The sequence below is a fragment of the Pongo abelii genome, chromosome 2 (assembly GCF_028885655.2).
Source record: "Pongo abelii isolate AG06213 chromosome 2, NHGRI_mPonAbe1-v2.0_pri, whole genome shotgun sequence".
Taxonomy (NCBI): Eukaryota; Metazoa; Chordata; class Mammalia; order Primates; family Hominidae; genus Pongo; species Pongo abelii.
The window spans coordinates 179,804,203-179,818,970 of NC_085928.1; the positions used below are offsets into that span (position 1 = coordinate 179,804,203).

Consider the following 14,768-nt stretch of genomic DNA (forward strand, 5'->3'; position numbering starts at 1 on the left):
CAGTGGCGCCGTGGCGTGATCTTGGCTCACTGCAACCTCCGCCTCCCGGGTTCAAGCAATTCTCCTGCCTCAGCCTCCCGAGTAGCTGGGATTACAGGCACCTGCTACCACAACCGGCTACTTTTTTATATTTTTAATAGAGACTGGGTTTTACCGTATTAGGCAGGATGGTCTCGATCTCCTGACTTCATGATATGCCTGCCTCGGCCTCCCAAAGTGTTGGGATTACAGGCATGAGCCACTGCACCAGACCGAGAGAGAGTCTTGCTATATTGCCCAGGCTGGTCTTAAACTACTGGCCTTAAGCGATCCTCCTGCCTCAGCTTGCCAAAGTGCTGGGATTACAGGCATGAACCACCATGCCCAACTGATAATTACTAAAGGTAGGTGACCGTGGGGATTCTTTATTCTATTTTTGCATATGCTTAAAATGTTTTTAAAATGCTTTTAATCTGGTAGATAATATATTGATGACATTGCACATAACACATAACTTTAGAGAGAGATTTGACAATATTTATTTTCATAACCCTTGAATTTGCAATCCCTGTTCTGGAAATTTATACTTTAAAAATAGCTGAAATATGGTGAAACAGGGAATGGGAAAGAAAGAAAGCCAAAGATACTCACCGAAGGACAAACAAGGAACTCATTGAGTAATTAAGACATGTGAATGTGATGGAATATTATGCAACCATGAAAATTATGCATATGAGCATCATGTAGCAGTGTGGGAATTGAGCAATATAATAATATGTTCCAGAAGCAGGATCACAACTCCATATAAACTCAGGAGGGATCTGTAAGCTATTACAACTGTGGAAAAGATGCAAATCTGGCCCCAGTGATCTCTCTGACTTGTCTTCCACTACCCTTTCCTCTCCATGTCTCCCCTCCTGCTTCAGCATCCCTGACTTCCTGACTCTCTCTCAAACACTCTAGGCTCAGTCCTATCTGAGGCCTTTGCATGTACAGTCCCTTTGCCTGGAAAGCTATTTCCACAAATACCTAAGTGGCTGGCTTTATTCATTCATTCAACAAAGCTGATTTTATTCAGATTGCTGTTCAAATGCCTCCAAATCGAAAACTTCTTTCCTCCACCCCATCTAAATAGCACCCATCCCATCATTCTTTGTCTCCTTAGCCTGTATTATTTTTCTTCATATCACTTATCACCACCCGAAGTTATATCTGCATTTGGTCTTTCTCATGGCTGTATTTCTAACACTTAGAGCAGGGGTTACCACATAGTAAGTACTCAATAAATATTTGTTGACTGCTGACTGACAGAACATAAATGCATGCACATGAAAAAAAAGACTGAAAAGAACCTTAAAGAAATGATCATTTGTGTTATAATGAAAGGAAAATCGGTATTTTCCCTAAATCTTTCTGTAGTGTTATATTGCTTTTAACAATTTAAAAGTAAAATTATGAATCATTTAAAGCATGTAAGTAACATAATAAATGATTAGCACAGAGACTCATAGTTTGAGTCTTTAGTCTCAAAAGTCTTAAAATCTTTAGTTTAACCCGTAAGATCACTTTAGAAGAAAACTCTAAAAAGTAAAGAAATACAGAGGCTGGGAAGGGTGTGTGTGTTGTTGGTGGGGGAGGTGTGGATGGTTAACGGGTACAGAAAAAATAGTTAGAATATATAAGATCTACTGTTTCATAGCACACCAGGGTGACTATATTTATCCTTTGTGTTACAAACAACCCTTTATGCTCTTTTAGTACATTTAAAAACAACTAAAAGAGGCCTGACATGGTATCTTACACCTGTAATCCCAGCGCTTTGGGAGGCCAAGGCAGGAGGATCACCTGAGGTCAGGAATTCGAGACCAGCCTGGCCAACGCAGTGAAACCCTGTCTCTACTAAAAACACAAAAATTAGCTGGGCATGGTGGTGCGCACCTGTAATCCCAGCTACTCGGGAGGCTGAGGCAGGAGAATCGCTTGAACCCGGGAGGCAGAAGTTACTATGAGCTGAGATCACGCCATTGCACTCCAGCCTGGGGGACAAGAGCGAAACTCTGTCTCTAAATAAATAAATAAATAAATAAAACTAAAAGTATAATGGGATTGTTTGTAACACAAAGGATAAATGCTTGAGGGGATGGATACCCCATTCTCCACAACGTGATTATTAGGCATTGCATGCCTGTATTGAAACATCTCATATACCCCATAAATATATACACCTACTATGTACCCACAAAAATTAAAAATAAAAATGTTTTAAATGTGGAAGGAAAACAAAACAAATACAACAGCAAAACACCAGCAGCCAGCAGCTTACCAGTCTCTGAGGTGGCTGTCTTCTGTATCCAGTCGCTGGGTTGGGAATCAGTTGTTTTAAGGTCATTGTTCTGTTTTCTGCTTTCAGCTTTGGAGCCCCTGAGAAATTTGTTGACAGTTGAAGTCTGGGGCTTAGTTTCTCCTTCTGAGGAAGTTTTCTTCCTTGTTTGACTCATGGTGAAGTTGATGGGGGTAGTTCTCAATAAGACATCTTCCTGTTGTTTTCTGTTTTCTAGGATTTCTAAGAAGAAAATAAGATTCTGTCAAGCCTGTGTTCAATCAAAATATCCTCCCCTACGTGAGTGCCCCCCGCCACCTTTCTTTTTCTGTTTTTTTATTGCTGTTAATGTTTAACATGAAAATAAGAATGATGTAACCCAGGATCCAGCAGCCAATACAAACTCAAAGCAATTTGAGTTTTTAACTTTGCCCTATTTCATTGTGTGAGATATAAGTCATTAAGCATGACTTTGGCAAGTGCATCAAGTGTGTCAACACATCTTAAATTACAGCTGTCAATTAGTTACCTGAAGACTTAATATGCCTTTAAAAGGGACTGGCCATTTGCAAAGCTGTCCCCAGAGGAGTTTGCCTTCAGCAACCTCGACCTTCCGGTGACCCCCACCTCCTTCCTCTGTGAGCAAGCTCCTTTTTCTCTTTGCATATTCATATTTTCTCTACCCCCAACCCTGCACCAGCACCCCACTGAAACACGTTGGCAGTAAAGAATTCATTCATTCCATAAATAGTTTTAAAGAATCTACTGTGGGCCAGTTAATGTTCTAAATGCAAAAGATTCAATGATGAACAAGAGACAGTTCTTGTCTTTGATGGGATCTTAACCTGGTGGGAAGATGGACCTGTATGCCATTGATTGAGTGGAACAAGAGACAGTTCTTGTCTTTGAGGGGATCTTAACCTGGTGGGAAGATGGACCTGTATGCCATTGATTGAGTGGAACAAGAGACAGTTCTTGTCTTTGAGGGGATCTTAACCTGGTGGGAAGATGGACCTGTATGCCATTGATTGAGTGGAACAAGAGCCAAGAGATGGGAGGTGGTCAGGGAACCCACAGTAAACTAAGCATGCCTTGGAGAACAGACTTGGAACAGCGAGTGACATTGCCTGGGTTTTGAAGGACTGCGAGTTAGCTTTTTAAGAGGGGGAAGAGTATCCCAGGCAGAAGAAAGGGTAAGCTCAAAAGCTCCCAGGCAGGAGTGGCTGGAAGAGCCTAGCATTGGAGGTGGGGATGTGGGTCGGGGGGTGTGGAGGTTAGGGGTAAGGTCTGGTATGATTTGAAGCTAAAAAGGATTCATAAAGTTCAATCTATTATCTCTCCTGAAATTTACTTATATTTTATGGGAGGGCTAAGGACTTAAACTAAAGGGATAAACAGAGGTGCTTTGTTTTGTTTTGTTTTGTTTTGACGTAGAGATGGATTTTCACCATGTTGGCCAGGCTGGTCTTGAATTTCTGGCCTCAAGTGATCCGCCCACCTGGACCTCCCAAAGTGCTAGGCTTAAAGGTGTCAACCATCATGCCCAGCAGAGGTATTCTTGAAATTACAGTTTTCATGGTTTCCTCTCCAATAAAATAGCTCTTTCTGTAACATTATGTTCCAGAATGGTCCAAGAAACATTTTACACAGGGAATCCTAAAAATGGACCTTGCAGAGCCCGCCTCCACTCATGAGGGCTGGAATGTTCCATGCACTTAGAGCACTGCTTTGAAAGTCACAATTAGACATTCCATTTTTCTTTTAAAATCTTCCTTTCATATTAGAGCAGGGCCCAGCCCTGATGTACCCAGCAACAGACAGCAATGGAACTAGACAATTACCCCATGCACAGCAGCACAGCTGACTAGAGTCTCAGGGGGTTAGGTGGAAAAGAAGAAGGAAAGGGGTGCTAACTCATAAATCTAAACATGACCTGCAGCCGTGGCTGCCCCACCCTGATTCCACCATCACCCCAGGCCTTTCTCAGTTTGCTACTGTTCTGGCCCCCCACCCAAGACACCTCCATGGTCATTTTCAGCCAATTTCACCATTTGGAGATTTAGACAGGGCTACTCCTGGGGAGCTAGCTCAGTAAATGGTTTCACTTTTTTATCCTCCCCCCAAATGCACTGACTCCAACTCCACAAGTCCTAAGAAAACAGTGCTGGAGGGTGCTCCAGGATGTAATTTACCCAGGTGAAACCCCACCCAGCTTCTGAGGCCCAGCCAGTTCTCTGTGAAGATCAGTACACTAAGGAACAGGGGAGCCGGGAAGCCAAGAAACACAAGAACTAAGGAACAGAAGAGGATGTGAAGGAGAGGAAAGGAACAAGAGAGTAAAAAGCAACCAGGAGGCTAACAAGGCAACAAGAAAGGACCATGCCAGAGGAAGGAAGACTTTTGAATGAAAAGGGGGACGCTTTTGCACTACATATATAGTAGTTAAGTGCTAGGTTACCATGCTCATATTTTAAAAAATAAAACTTTTTTCTTCAAAATATGTCTGGGAAATTCCTCTTTATATAAAAACTTGAATAAGCCCTCAGGCTTCCCAAACCAAGTCAATCTTTAAAATCTTAGCTTCAATAAACTTTCCGCTTCCTCCTTATCCCTGAACTGGACTTTATAAAGGTAATCCCTGGAAAAGGGATTTGGGAAAATTTGCAGATCACAGCACAACCACCACAATACAGCAGCTAAAAACCGGGGGCTTGTCCCTTCTACCAGGGTCAAAAGCATTCACTTAAGAGCCCTTAGGAAAAAGAAATGGCTGATATTTCAATTCAACTCATCAATATTAATTGAGCAGATACTTTCCATATTTACTATATTCTTAATAGTTAAGGTTGTTTGCCATGAAGCCTCAAGAGTAATAATACATATTTGACACGTCATTTCTCTTGCATGTAAGCTCTTTTTATTTATTACTTTTGCAAAAGTAAGGAATACCTTTCCTTTCTTTTCAATCCTTAGGTTTGGGTTTAATATAATTTAAAATTTTTGAGAAATGTCTTTAAAGGTTTTTCTTTTTTTATTCTTTTTTTTTTTTTTTTTTTGAGATGGAGTCTCACTGTTGCCCAGGCTGAAGTTCAGTGCCGCAATCTTGGCTCACTGCAACCTCTGCCTCCTGGGTTCAAGCAATTCTCCTGCCTCAACCTCACAAATAGCTGTGATTACAGGCATCCGCCACCACACCTGGCTAATTTTTGTATGTTTAGGAGAGACGGGGTTTCACCATGTTGGCCAGGCTGGTCTCAAACTCCTGACCTCAGGTGGTCCGCCCGCCTTGGCCTCCCAAAGTGCTGAGATTACAGGCATGAGCCACCATGCCCAGCCAGTCTTTCATTTTTTGATATAATGTTTCAGAGTGAATCATATTTTCTATGTTGTTTATCAAAGGGAGACACATTTTTCTTTCTCCACAGGCTTACTTCATTAAAAAAGAAGGGAAATCCTGTTGCCCATTACAACATGAATGAATCTTGAGGACATTAGGCCAAGTGAATTAAGCCAGTCACAATAAGATAAATACTGTATGACACTCCTTCTATGCGGTATCTAAAGTAGTCAAATTCATGGAAACAGTAAAAATTGTGGTTGCCAGGGGCTGGGGAGAGGGGAAGTAGGGAGTCGCCTGATGGGTATAGAGTTCCAGTTTTGCAAGAAGAAAAAGTTCGTCTTTGTACAACTTTGTGAATCTTGTACAACAATGTGAATATATTTAACACTACTGAACTGTATACTTAAAAATGGTTCATATGGTTAATTTTGTGTTCTGTAGTTTTTACCACAATTAAAACATTTTTAAGTGTATTTTTAAAAAGTGATTCAGGCTGTGCGCAGTGTCTCACGCCTGTAATTCCAGCACTTTGGGAGGCCAAGGCAGGCAGATCTCCTGAGCTCAGGAGTTCAAGACCACCCTGGGCAACATGATGAAACCCCATCTCTACTAAAATACAAAAAATTAGCTGGGTGTGTTGGTGTGCACCTGTAGTCCCAGCTACTCGTGAGACTGAGGCACGAGAATCGCTTGAGCCCGGGAAGCAGAGGTTGCAGTGAGCCAAGATCGCACCACTGCACTCCAGCTTGGGCTACAGAGTGAGACTCCATCTCAAAGAAAAAGAAAGTGATTCAGAGAACTGAACTCCAAATGTAAAGTTTTAAGAATACATTAATCGATTTCTACTTTTATTTTCCTTCTTATGTATCCACAAATGTGACACGATTTTAGAAAATCCATGCCTAACTACTAAATAGATTTTTAATAAGAATAAAATAAAAATCCTAGGTAATCGGAAAAAAAAAAAGCTTCAGTCACTCAGTTCTAAGGCATTCTGGTGGCACGCAGTATCTTGAGTTCTATGTCTGATGAGCTTAGTTCAGCCTTATTCAGAACTCTTGTCTTAAAGAGGCATTATTGTAGATATATTTGTAGTACTTTAGTTAACTCTACTATTTTTAGTTAAGCAGAAAAGGAATTTATTAAAAGAATGATATGGAAGTTCTACTAAAACGATGGCAGAGGTAAATATGTGTTTACCTCCACTTCTCTTGAAACCCTATTTAATCAACAGATTTTTTTTAAAAAAATCATAAATCTGTAAGGATAAGGAGGACTGGATAGATGTTAACACAACTTTGAAAACTAGAGAGCAAGAGGATGAGTTTAACTGACTTTAAAGTTAAGTGCCTGCATGGATTGGGAGAACAAATTTTTCAAACATCAGAATCCCGAAAGTCTCAGTAATTGACAGCACAAGGTAACTCTGAAGGAAAGAGAGGAGTGGGTAGGGCTGCACACAGGATGATTCGTGAAACATTCGTAAGAGGTTAAATTGTTAAATTCTATTTCTCACTTCGGGCAGCCAGGAGGTTACCCCTTCCCCATCTTGGCAAAAGAATGTTTATTTTCACAACACGTCGAAACATAGAAGATCTAGACTCAGACACTGGTCAGGTTTTGAATACCTTGTCTGAAAGGAGCTTAAGTGAACTCTATAATTGAGCCATGAAACCCGTCCCTATTCCTTCTTCTGCTCCTCCAAGAACACCCTGACAACCAAGGGTAACTACCCACTTCGCCACATAACAGAGGTGGAGTGGATGACAACTATCTGAAGAAACTGGCCAGCCTAAGAGAAAAGACCTAGATATTGACCTTCAGCTAAATGAATCTGTCCCTGCCCAAGCACATTACAAAGAAATCCACTGATTGACAGGCCCTACTTTTGTACACAGACATTCCAGTATAATGCATAATCTACATATGTGTGGAGCAGCAAGGATGTCCAGATATTTGAGGAAAGATTCTGACATAACACCGAGTTGCAGAAACAGTAAGAAAAACGAAACTTGGAAAATAAAGACAATGTGGGGAGAAGAAGCGACTTTTACAAATCACTGTTATACTTAGAGTGTTAAGAGATGAGATGATGTATGGTTCACAAGTCAAAAGAAAATCCAAAGAACAGAAGAACTTCTAGATAGCAGTTTCTGGGCAAGATGAAAATGTTGATGGTGAAGTGGGGTTTTTTGTTTGTTTGTTTGTTTGTTTGTTTGTTTTTATGTATTTATTGAGATGGAGTCTAGCTCTGTCGCCCAGGCTGGAGTGCAGTGGCACGATCCTGGCTCACTGCAACCTCTGCCTCCTGGGTTCAAGCAATTCTCCTGCCTCAGCCTCCCAAGTAGCTGGGATTACAGGTGCTCACCACCACACCCAGCTAATTTTTGTATTTTTAGTAGAGATGGGGTTTCACCATGTTGGCCAGGCTGGTCTTGAACTCCTGATCTCAGGTGATCCACCCGCCTTGGCCTCCCAAAGTGCTGGGATTACAGGCATAAGCCACCATGCCCGGCTGTTGGTGCAGTTTGGAATCTACCCAGTCCTCCAACAATAACCCCTCTGAGGCCCATGAAAGCCCTGGGCTCAGCCAGAGTTGAGCAGATGAGGGAACAACCAACTGCAGAGAGGAGCCACCTTCTCTGCTGAGAACTTCAGAGATCTGCAGAGACCACCAAATGACCAAATGACCTGCCTGCAGAGAGGAACTACTCTCTCCAGGGCCTCCTCTATGCTGAGTGCTGAACACTGAGGGTATGACCTGCCTGCCTACAGAGGGGAGCTACCCACTATGGGTCTCCTCTGAGCAGTTCTAACACTAAATAAAACTCCTCTTCATCTTCTTCACCCCTCACTTGTCTGTGTACCTCATTCTTCCTGGACACAGGACAAGAACTCAGGCAAAGGTGCTACCAGCCACAGAGTTTCCAGGAAGAAAATAGACACCCCAAAGATCCAGTAACAATATTATTCAGACATAAAAATATAATGAAGTATTGATACATAACTGAATATGAATAAACCTTGAAAATATGCTAAGTGAAAGAAGCCAAACATAAAAGGCCACATATGTTATTCTGTTTATATTAAATAGCCAGAATAAAACAAAGTAGATTAATAGTTGTACATTGGGTGAGGAGATAGGGATATTATAACTAAAGGATATGGGGTTTCATTTTCACATTTCTACAGAAATGTGGAATTGTCCTAAAATTGATTGTGGTGATGGTTGCACAACTCTGAATATATTTAAAGTCATTGAATTGTACACATTAAATGAGTGAACTTACACATTTTTGGTATATTTTGTGGTTAAGCTGTGAACAACTTTTACATAGCCATAATAATATAAACGCTACATGTTAAAACTCAGGAATAACCATATTGGAATGCTGAGGGAAGGGGAAATTTGCAAACATGTAACAGAAATAAATCCTCATTTGTCCTACAAAGAAGACAATAGGTAATACCTAAAAATGAAATAACAGTATAAGCATGTTATTTGGAAGTGCAGAGGTACACAGCAGACAAAAGGTGAAAGAGATGCATTTCCTGAACAAAACTCTTACTTATTATATTTAGAGTTTTCTGAATCTGACAGAAACAATTTAAATTAATTTTTTTCTTATTAAGTCTTTTGGGAAAGGGAGATGAGAAATCACAGTGACAATCTCAAAGAGCTAAAAGCTGTTCTGGCTTTTTGCAACCTTCTGGAGAAAAATGAAAATATGGAAAATATATACTAGCGATGTCACTTACAACTTAAATAAAGGATAAGAGGCATTTTGTGAACTAACAATTTCCTCAAAAAAAAAAATCCTAAATTCAAGCAAATTATTTCAAGTCTAGAAATTATAAATTACAATGAAGGTGCTTAAATACATTAAAAGCATTTAGGCAAGCTGAAAGTTTTCTCTTAATATGAACTAGAGCAAGAAAACAGTTACCTAGCACTCCCAGAAACTCGCTTCAACTCAGGCCTTTCATAGCACATCATCTTTATGGATGTTTTATCTTAGTTATTTCTTTTTAATCAAAGATGGGCAAAAGGAGACACAAATAATTTTAATCTCTATTTTCTCCTTGTTACTGCTGAGTGTAGACACCACATTCTGCACCATTGACCCCATTGATGCGGCAGGCTGGGCTCTCTGCTAGAACCTTGGCCCCTACTGCCTTCGAAGCCTAATATAATTGCCACAGCCACGGCCATGTCTTCAGAGTGGATTCTGCATGATTCTTGCTTCCTGGTGCCGTAAGTGCAGCTTCTAAGCCTCCCCAGAGATTCTTTGAAATACCTGTGGAATTAAAAACAAAATACAGTCTGGGTGCAGTGACTCACACCTATAATCCCAGCACTTTGGGAGGCCGAGGAGGGTGGATCACTTGAGGTCAGGAGTTCGAAACCAGCCTGGCTAACATGGCAAAACCCTATCTCTACTAAAAATACAAGAATTAACTGGGCATGATGGTACCCACCTGTAATTCCAGCTACTCGGGAGGCTGAGGCAGGAGAATTGCTTAAATTGGGGAGGCCTGAACCCGGGAGGCAGAGGTTACAGTGAGCCAAGATCGCGCCACTGCACTCCACCCTGGCGACAGAGCAAGACTCGTCTCAAAAAAAAAAAAAAAGAAGAAGTTTTAAAATGCATTTTGAATTTAAGCTGCCTGGTTACATTATGACCTGGGGAAAGCCTGAGGTCAGAACTGAGATGACCTGACAAAGACAAAGGGAAGGCCACTGTTGGGTGAAATGCTGTGCTCTCAGCATTTCTCCCCTGCTGATCTATGGCATCCTCAACCCAGCTGTTGATGGTAGGTGCTCTCGCTCCACTATCTGTGTTGTGCTCTTGTTCCTCCCTGATCTTCTCCCAGGCTCTCCCTGGAGAAGCCCGGGCACAGGAGGGCCATCCAGCCTCCAAAACCCAAGTCCTACCACCCCCAAGCCAGCTCACCTCCCACATCCCCATAGACTTTGACTATGTAACTGGCTGTGTGGAGCTTTCTCACCTCTGAAATTCTTGTATTGCCTGACCTGTATTTAAAAATACATAGCCATGAATTTAAGTAATAAGTAATTTAAGGTATTAACATCTTGTTTCCTCAGCTGCGCAGTTAGTTCCTTAAGGACAACAGCCATAAGTTGTATTTCTTTGCACCTATTGATACCCGGTAACGGAATTATAGGTCACAGATGTTCATAAATGTGTGACTGATGCTGAGGCAGGCCCATTCTGCAAAGCTCCAAGAGCAACTGTATTTCAAGGCAAATGAGGGAGAGCAACAGTAAACCATCCATGGTTCACATGTAACAAAGGGACTAAATCTGCTTGTCCTGTGAAGGCGATGAATACTCGAAGAGCCTGCCCGGGTAAGCAGATTCTGTTATTGACCTAAAGTTTGTTGTCACATGGGGCATTTCTGGTAAAGCCCTGAGCTTAGGACTGCCAAGATAAGAATGCGCATTTGGCCAGGCGCGGTAGCTCATGCCTGTAATTCCAGCAGTTTGGGAGGCCCAGGTGGGCAGGAGTTCAAAACCAGCCTGACCAATATGGTGAAACCCCATCTCTACTAAAAATACAAAATTAGCTGGGCATGGTGGTGCATGCCTATAATCCCAGCTACTCGGGAGGCTGAGGCAGGAGAATCACTTGAACCTGGGAGGCGGAGGTTGCGGTGAGCCGAGATCGCACCATTGCACTCCAGCCTGGCAACAAGAGCAAAACTCTGTCTCAAAAAAAGAAAAAAACAGAAAAAAAAGAATGCACATTAGCCGGTAAAGAACATGACAATATGACAATGAGAGTGAAATGGGAAAAAATATTCCTTAGAGCAAAGAATGCAATGCACTTATTTTAGGAGGTAAAACTCAAGTCACCAGTTACAGAACAATCAACCCTTCATCCTATCCCAACCTTAATGTTTAGGTCAGTTTCTTGGGTAGGAGGCTGCAATAGACATTACTATTACACACCAGTACCTGCCATTCTCCTCCTCTCCCTGGATTACCTTTTTGAATTTAGGTGGCCTTGTGACTTGCTTTGACCATCAAAATGTTTGTGGAATTGAGGTGTGACACTCCCAGGCAGAAGCATTTAAGAGCCAGTGCCCAGTTTTTCTAACCATCTTCCCTTGCTGCAGCAATCATGGGAGCCGATGTTCAGTTAGAGATGCAGCAAGGTTGGAGCAGGGAGACGGAGTGCATTCACTCCAAGTATACTTACTGAGCACCAACTATGTACTTACTGAACACCAACCATGTACTTACTGAGCACCAACCACGTGTGAAGCATTGTTAGGCACTGGGGATATACTAGTGCGCAAGGCGAGGTCTCTGCCCTCATGGACGTTCCTGTCTGGCAGGGCAGACATCTATTTTTAACTTATTTTTAACTTAGATATAAGTCATTATTTAATTCTGGCCGTGACTCATGTTATGAAGAAAGTAGAACTTGTCCAGAGAGCACATAATACAGGCATCCTGAGGTCTGAGATTCAATGGGAGGGTTGATTTAAGAACAAGTAGGAGGGGCCAGTTAAAGAATATTCCAGGCTGAGGTTCTGTGTCAGGGAGGGGTACAGTGAATCTGAAAAATAAAAGGCCAGTGTGGCTGAACAAGAGAAAGTGGGGCAACAGTTCATGAGACTTGTGAAACGTGTAGAAGCCAGATTGTGTGGGACCTGTGGGCTCTGTTAAAGAGTTCAATCTCTTATTCCAAAACTGACTTGGGTATTCTTGAAACAAACAATGAATGGTCACTTACCACCCTCCTGTCATATTTTCCTATATCCCAGCAGCCCTTGTGGAGTGGCACAGAGCTCTTCCCAGTTGGGAAAGAGTTAAGCAAGTTGAGAGATTGAGCACATACCCTTGCCATGAGGTCAGCAAGGGTCTATCCCATTCCTCCTGTAGCAACCAGCACCTTCTACCATCCCAGTGATGCCGGCTACAGCAGGGAAGCATGGCTGGCACTGCACGATCCATGGAGCTGGTGGGAGCCCTGCCCTCCTGAATGGGACTACAGCCACCCAAACTGTGGTTGTGTATCCAAGCCTCCCTGTGCTCTTGGAGGGGGCTAGGAGTAGGCAGGATCTGCCTGCCTGGGTGCCGCGGCAACTGCCTGACCTGCAGCTGCAGAGCTGGGCCTCCTGCTCCACAGAGCAGGCAGGAGCCAGGGACAAGCAGGAACCCCACCCCTTCTGAGTTGGCAGGAGCAGCCACCCTCCCAGGCGCAGGACCTGGGCATCTTTGCAGCCGGCAGGCTCAGGGGTGTCTGCTCCCACTGCCTGGTGCCTCTCTGCTCCCAGCACCTACTCTGATCTCAGAGTGGGGTTGGGGCCATGAATGACAGTGGGAGGCAGATTGATTCCTGGGCAGAAGGGGGCAGGTCCCCAGTAAGTCCCCATGTTCAGGTCAGGGAGGGCCTGAAGGCTGGGGGCTTGGGCTGCCAGTCCTGTGGACTAGAGTGGAGACTCCGGATGCCTCTTCCTGACCCACCCATGGCTGCCCATGGACCAATCAGCATGCACTTCCTCCTCTCTGAGGTCTGTAAAAGCCCTAGGCTCAGCCAGCAGGGCAGAGGACGGCCGGAGGGTGAAGAAGGCAGACAGACAGACGCAACAACCAGCTGCAGAGAGGAGTTACCCTCTCTGCTGAGAGCTGCAGAGATGACCTGCCTGCCAAGAGGAGTCACCCTCTCCAGGGCCTCCTCTCTGCTGAGAGCCAAACATTCGGCAGGACAACCTGCTTACAGAGAGGAGCTACCCACTGTGGGTCTCTAACACTAAATAAAACTCTTCATCTTCTTCACCCTTCACTTGTCTGCATACCTCATTCTTCCTGGATGCAGGACAAGCACTCAGGCCAAGATGCCACCAGCCACAGAGGTTTCTGGCAAAAAAATCAATACCCCAAATATCCCATAACACCAGGGTATTGGCAGCATTCTTTGGCAGAGACCAGGAATCACTCTGGCTAGCTTAGTAAAAGAGAATTGCTACATATATTAAATAGCTATGGAATAATGGAGGAATAGATGCTAAGTTGTGTTTCCAGGAAGTACTCCCAAAGCTACCCCACATAACTCTGCTACCCAGAAAGCTGTGGCCCTGTCAGAGTGAGGACAGTGCCTGTTGACACTAGAAGTAGTGTCACAGCTGCTGGCTCAAAATCACAGACATCAGGAAATTGGATGTCACGTGACCTGCCTGTCACCCTGTGTACCTCAGTTGCAAATTCAAGGCTTGCACAAATGTGAAGGATCAGGAGAACCTAAATCACTACCTGAACCTAGCTTCAAGCGAGGCTGGGAAAAGTCATTTTAACTTTGTAGTCTCTGCAGTAGGGAAAACCTGCTAGAAGAGGGTTGAAATTCAGTGTACAATTTATTGTGTTAATCACACCACGTATCAGAGGAATCAAAGTTGACAAGTGGGATCCCCACTTTGGAAAGTCTTCTGACTTTCACTTTAGCTCTTCAAAACCCTATGCTAACCTAGTGACACTCTCCTTATCTTCCTATTGTATTTTTCCCTATCAAAAATAAAACCACTGTGAAGCATGTATTTCTCTGCCTCTTTTGCATTTGGTTAAAGCATGTGCCTTTCTGTCTTTCTATTCCTTGCTTTGGGAACATTAGAAACTCTTAAAAGGGTGAGTTCTTCATCACAGACGAGCTCTGTTGGAACCCAGCACTGTGTAATATTCATACACATTCTTATACAAATATTATTGGTCTCACTGAGCTCCTGTATAATGCAGTTGTTCTAGATTGTTGTGGGAAGGTTTAAAAGGCAGCTAGGTAATGCAATAAGAATGAGCTATGTTGAATTCTGCTTAAAGGCCAGAGGAGGGTAGATACTTCATACTTTTCTGGGCTCATATCCTTTTCGGTGACCACAATTAAAAGGTACAGTACCCTTAAAACTATTATTTCCTCTGCCTTTCCTCTACTTTGGGCAGCATTTGTGATGAGGATATATTTAGATAGGGCTTTGATTTTCAGGATTTTGTGAGTCCTGATATTCTGGCATTGGGCATATGGGAGGTTATATCCAGGTTAGGAAAATGTTGTGAGCATCTAAATCCATAGGGATTTTTTTTTTTTTTTTTTTTTTTTTGAGAGGGAA

At 42.9% G+C, this 14,768-nt stretch overlaps 1 protein-coding gene across 2 annotated transcripts in view; it reads right to left on the reverse strand.

Annotated features, from left to right (window-relative positions):
- The window catches only part of LRRC31 (leucine rich repeat containing 31), a 32,384-nt gene extending 29,407 nt beyond the window's left edge, over positions 1 to 2,977 (reverse strand). Inside the window, exons 1-2 of one of the 2 annotated variants that reach the window (XM_063722325.1) lie at positions 2,829 to 2,977; positions 2,303 to 2,542 (exon numbers count right to left, since the gene is read on the reverse strand). In XM_063722325.1, coding sequence (XP_063578395.1) covers positions 2,303 to 2,477 — 175 coding nt within the window. In that variant the 5' untranslated portion in view covers positions 2,478 to 2,542; positions 2,829 to 2,977. Of the gene's footprint in view, positions 1 to 2,302; positions 2,604 to 2,828 lie in introns of those variants that run through there. The other variant, XM_024245022.3, reaches the window with a different exon arrangement.
- Positions 2,978 to 14,768: the final 11,791 nt, after the last annotated feature.